This window comes from Limulus polyphemus, unplaced genomic scaffold, assembly GCF_000517525.1.
Source record: "Limulus polyphemus unplaced genomic scaffold, Limulus_polyphemus-2.1.2 Scaffold308, whole genome shotgun sequence".
NCBI classification, from domain to species: Eukaryota; Metazoa; Arthropoda; class Merostomata; order Xiphosura; family Limulidae; genus Limulus; species Limulus polyphemus.
Window position 1 is genome coordinate 573,563 of NW_013665918.1, and position 6,096 is coordinate 579,658.

A 6,096-nucleotide genomic window follows, 5' to 3' on the forward strand; every position below is an offset into this window, starting at 1 on the left:
GATAGCCCTCGTGTAGCTTTGCGCGAAATTCAAAACAAACAAACTATTCCTTGATCCCGAGCTCCATCTCAATAATATTGTTCTTCCTGTGGTCCTTGAGGTAAAGTTCTAGGGCTTATCTTTGACTGTAAGCATACCTTAATTTCTCACTTAAAACAGCTATGTGCCAAGTATACAAGGACACTTAACATCTTCCATGCCCTCTTCCACTTCTTGGAGAGTGGATTAACCTCCTATGCTCAAGATCTATTGTACCCTCATTTGATCCAAACTGTACTATGGGTCTATGGTTCTGCCAGAACCTCTGTCTTGAAGATCCTGGACCCCATTCACCATCTGGGGCTTCGGCTCTGCACCAGGGCTTTTCGCACTTCTCCAGTCCAGAGTTTGTCTCATGAACCTCCTCTTCACCTTCGCCATTTGCAATTTTCTTTGCAGCATGCTATTAAACTTCAATCTTTACCACAGCATCCCACCTGGGATTGTGTCATTCTTCCTCAGAGGGCTATGCTTGTTCGAAATAGATGGTCTAACATTTAATCCTTTTGGCCTTCGTATCCAGGCGCACCTGGCTGAATTGGATCTGTCATTGGATGATGTTGCTGTCTCCAATGATCAGCCCATTCCACCCTGGCTTATTACCATCTCCACCTGTGACTTTTCTTTGAGTCATCCCTACTGGAAGTACCGTCTTCTCTTTGCAAATCATCTTTTGAACCATTCTTCTGTTTCCGTTTTTACGGATGGTTCGAAATCGGGTGACTATGTTGGCTCTGCGATGGTATGTTGTGACTCGGTGATTGCTCACAGAATCTCTTCTACAGTATCTGTGTTCACTGCCGAGTTGTATGCCTTGGATCACGTAGAAGCTATGCAGTCCACTGAATGTAGCATTTCAACTGACTCTCTTATCTGTCTACTGGGCTTAACGTTAGTTCTCACCCTGTTCTCGTCAATATTCAAAAATGACTGGCCAATTTTTCTCTATCTTCTGTTTCCATCCAGTTTTTCTGGATACTGGCCACACACGTATTTGCGGGAACGAGCTCGCTGACACTGCAGATAAGTCTGTATGCTTTGGTGCCGTCACAGTCGTGCCTGTCCCATATATGGACTACGGTCCTGTATTGAAGGCTCGGCTTAGCGCCAGTTAGTAGTCGGCTTGGGGTGAACAACGTCGTAGCAAGCTTTTCCAGATTAAACCTACTTTTCTTCTCTGGCCATCTTGTCTCCGTAAGGATCAGAAGAAGGAACTTGTTTTGGTTAAGCTACACATTGGTCACAGTTTTTCAAACACAACGTGACAAAATTAAAATGACAACCAAAGGCTTAGTTCAATATCAAACCATTAATTTCAACTTTATTCTTTTACTTTTAAATTTCCAATAGTTTAATAACTTAGATTAAAGATCAAAATTCCTAATTAGCAGTGCATATTATTGATCATTTTTCCATTAATACTGTAATTTCTTTTCTATATTAAATCTAATGAAAGCAAAATTTAATTCGCACTTAATCGGTGTTTAGACCATGATGGTTCAGCTTGAAACTTATAACACTAAAATTTGAAACTCCATACGGCGAGCACAGCGCAGATAACTCATTGAGCAGCTTTGCAGTTAAACAAATAAATAATCTCTCAATATCTAATCCGTTTGTTTTCACCAGAATTTATAGGCGTATTATTATCATTAAACTGACCAACAAGTTGATTATGGTAAATAAACATAATTTTCACTTTCACTGTATAATTTCTTGTCAAATGAAAAAATGTAATCACAGTCAAAAAACGCCTACAAGGTGAAATATCTTAATTGCATGTATTAATTGTGTTCCCATAGTATGATCATTAATATGGTATCACAACACAGTTGTGTGTTAGTTGTATCAGAAAGTTGTGCTATTCGATGGGACGCGCCTTTAAATAAAACACTTACTTTTTTTAAGTTTTTATTTGTTCTTACATTATTGGATATTTTCCTTTAGTCTGAATAAAACAGTGCTGCAGAAATTGTAATATAATTAATTAATAACTATTTTGTAGCTGTACACTGCAAGCTGAGCTCTTGGAGTCAATGGTCCAGCTGTTCCGTGAGTTGTGGTATAGGTGGCTTGCAGGAAAGGATCAGAAAAGTCAAGAGAGAACGAAAACGTGGCGGTCTTCCTTGTAAACCTTTAATAGAACGGCAACCTTGCAACCTGAAAACATGTCCTTATAATGGTTAGAGTGTAGATTTATAGAACTTTCCTCATAATGATAAATGTTTTTAGTTTCGTCTTGAAGTCAGCAAATTTCGTCTGATCCCAACAACGATAAACTACTTCGTAGTTACATTATTTTATACGAATACGTAATGAAGTTTTCTAACATATCCATTGAGACTAAATCGAACAATCACGTATTTGAATAACCTACAGTGAATAATTTAGTTTTCTCATGAAATTGTCTTGTTCGGTATTTGTGTTCGCCAGTATTTAAGTAGCTGGTACTTTACATTTCATCAAACGTGCGTAATTTAACATCTATTAGATTTCCATACATCTTCTAAATCAGCTGTGGTATCATGGAAAGAATTATAATCTCCGGTAACCTAACATCTCACTTATAAGAAAAAAATAGTTTTGATATACACTAAACAATGACTAATGGCGGACAAAAAAACAAACAAAAACAAAACAGATCTATAAAGCGTTTTTACCATTCGTCTTTTAAATCCGTAAATTGAGTAAAACATTTCCAGTCAAGAATGTTGTTTCACCACATTCAATGAAAACAAAAGAATTTTCTGTATTCGCTTTAGATGTGTTGAACATTTTATTACAATGTCATTATTTGAGGTTATAATTTTCTGTAAACGCTTTAGATGTGTTGAACAGTCTATTACAATGTCATTATTTGAGGTTATAATTTTCTGTACTCGCTTTAGATGTGTTAACAATTTTATTACAATGTCATTATTTGTGGTTATAATTTTCTGTACTCGCTTTAGATCTGTTGAACATTCTATTACAATGTCATTATTTGGGGTTATAATTTTCTGTACTCGCTTTAGATGTGTTAAACATTTTATTACAATGTCATTATTTGGGGTTATAATTTTCTGTACTCGCTTTAGATCTGTTGAACATTCTATTACAATATCATCATTTGGGGTTATAATTTTCTGTACTCGCTTTAGATGTGTTGAACATTATACTATAATGTCATTATTTGGGGTTATAATTTTCTGTACTCGATTTAGATGTGTTGAACATTCTATTACAATGTCATTATTTGGGGTTATAGTACTAGTAATGATTTACCGTTTTATGTTTTTAGAGAGAATCAAGGTGAAATGAAAAGGTACTACCTTCAGCGATACTAGCTACTAGTAGATTTAATCGTGTGTAAATTATTTTTTCTTTGAACAACCACAACAGAGCTGGATTATTGTTCACAAGTTCTCTATGACTTTAATATTCCTAAAATGTCGCTTTTTCTAAACCATTAATTTATAATCGTGTTATGAGGCAGTGTTTTTCATACGTTAATTTAAAGATAATTATTTTTTCTTATTATCCCTTTAAGAAACAGTGCTATTGTTTTTCTTTATTTAAAAATTACCAGTTCAATCTTATTATTTATACTCTAGGTCTAATAATTTAAAACTAGAGTTTTACGCACACACATACACATGGCAGCATTGTAATTTTGTTGTTGACTGTACAAGAGGTTTGAACTTTCATTGTGCGTGTTATATTCTTTTATTAAACTGTGTCACTACTTCCTGACTTTTTAGATCTCTTAATTATTTTTAATCTAATAATGCAAAATGCTTGAACTCAAGTCAAAGCTATTTTTAAAAGCTAAGCTTGATGTTTGATTTAGTCTTTAATAAAACATGCTTATACTAGCATGCCAAAGAAAAGAAAGATCTTGTAAAGTATACCCATGTACTTAGAGTTAAAAATGAGGCTGCATGAGATTCTAATTTACTTTAACGTTATTATAACGTATTACACTGGTGAATAAATCTAGATATAACGGTTGTTTAGAACAATAATCTGCCTAGCATGGGTTCGAATTTTGTTTGGATGCTTTGATTGCACTTATTATAGTTCCTCGGAAGTGCATGCTGGAAATACTTCTGGTCCGACTTGTTTCTCATTGAATCTATTTATATTTTAAGACTAGTGTTAGTGCGAAAAACTCGATTACACTAAAAACACGCAGGATAAAGAAAGACAGTTTTTCTGCTTTCTAAGAATCATTATTGAGTCTTAAACATTTAAGTGGAATACGATTATGTAAAATATATTTTGTTGTGTTTGGTTACATATCCTATTTCGCTCTAATTTTCTAAATAAAATTGAAATTGAATTAATATTTTTTCAAAATAAAGAAAGCTCTATTTTATTAATAAATCACCAAACCTCTTTGGAGTGGAAATAAAATATTATATATATTTAAATAAAATCAAGTTTAAAATGTTTCTTAAATATTTGTGTATTAAATTATCGTTTTAAGCAAAACTGTTTTTTGATTTAATTATACCTTTATGTTTTTTTTTTCAGGTTAATGAACACGTCAAAGCTAGAAAACGGAAATGTGGGGGAATTGTCCAGTGACATTGTATATAGTGTATATCGCTTTCATATTCTGCTGGAATGCTAGTCGTAGTTTTTGCCAATAATTGTAGGCTCTGTGGATTGTATACGCTTGAATGTTCAGGATAGTAAACTATTCAGGATTTCATTCCTTGTTTCACACTTTATTTTATTTGAAGTGTGCAGAAAGTACTGTACTTGAAACAAGACTTCAAAAGAGAATCAACTTCTAATTTCATCAAATTTTGAAACTTTAAAAGTATTTTGTTTAAAGGAATACAATCAAATATTGTTTACTAATTTTGAAACAGCATAAGGCACTCGTGCAAATATTACTTAATTTCTTGAGGGAAACTTGAAAATAAAAATATATATATATATATACCTCCCATTATTGCAGTTAAACTCATTAGTTACTGCTATGGTTTTTTTTACGTAGCTTGCACGTGAATTGAGCGATTTCATCTAATTTGTTTTTGTAATATCAAATAAAATAGCATTATGTATTTTACCCAAAGAAAAATTCAGAAAATCATGTTTTCACAAATACCAAATATTTTCACCTCAAATATTAAAGTTTCGACCAATAAGATGTTTTATCAGAGTAGCAGCTTCATTGACTAAAGTTTCAACTTATAGAATCATCTTATCAGACTAGCACAAATAATTAGGTTTTTATCAATATGAGACCTCATCAGACGACCCATATTAAGAAACTAAAATTTCGACTAATAAATCTCATCAGGAAAGACATATACGAGAGAAGTTTCAACTTGCATCAGATAGTATCAGACTGCCTACGTCACGTTCTTAATATGCGACTAATATTACATATCTTATTAGGTTATCTCCGTCAATAAAGTGTACAAAGGGAGGTAAGTACATATTACATGTACACGAATGACTCTTTGCTTTGTATATTTTGTTGAAAACACTGTGTTTAGGTTCATTCTATTTAATCTATTTAGTATATTTGATTATATCTACACAGATTTATTAAACGCCACGAAAATGATTTTTATTCTTGTGAAACACGTCAATATTATTCTGTAAAATGAAGTTATTCAAGCTACTCGGGGAGGATGGAGTAGGACGGCCATCTTAAATTTGAATCTGGATTTCACCAATTAAGGTTAATGTCATGAAAAAGCAAAAGGTTTCAAAAACCCTGTTTTATTATAAGCTAGCGTATAGCCCGTCATAAATGACGGGCCAAATACTACCACCTCCACAGTATACCCTAACCTCACATTTCATTGTTAACTGAAATATATAAATTTTGAGAAATCAGGCTTGACCAACAAACAGGCATAAAAATTTAGTCGTGGCAGTCAAATGTCAGTAAATTTCTTTGTAAGCCAATCAAAATTAAGGTCATTTATGAAATGAATTTGTGACGTATTCACAGAATAATTATTCGTAAAAATCAGTTAGATTAACAACTTCTAATATATAGAAAAATTAGTGCGTTTTAGTAACACTGCGTTCCAACAATGGCTTTTATGTCAT

The 6,096-nt window shown here is 33.0% G+C and overlaps 1 protein-coding gene across 2 annotated transcripts in view; it reads left to right on the forward strand.

Annotated features, from left to right (window-relative positions):
* LOC106457254 (spondin-1-like) overlaps positions 1–4,836 on the forward strand; it is a 56,615-nt gene extending 51,779 nt beyond the window's left edge. For both annotated transcript variants that reach the window (XM_022383103.1, XM_022383104.1), the window contains 2 exons: positions 2,045–2,221; positions 4,555–4,836. In XM_022383103.1, coding sequence (XP_022238811.1) covers positions 2,045–2,221; positions 4,555–4,559 — 182 coding nt within the window. In that variant the 3' untranslated portion in view covers positions 4,560–4,836. The remainder of the gene's footprint in view (positions 1–2,044; positions 2,222–4,554) is intronic.
* Positions 4,837–6,096: the final 1,260 nt, after the last annotated feature.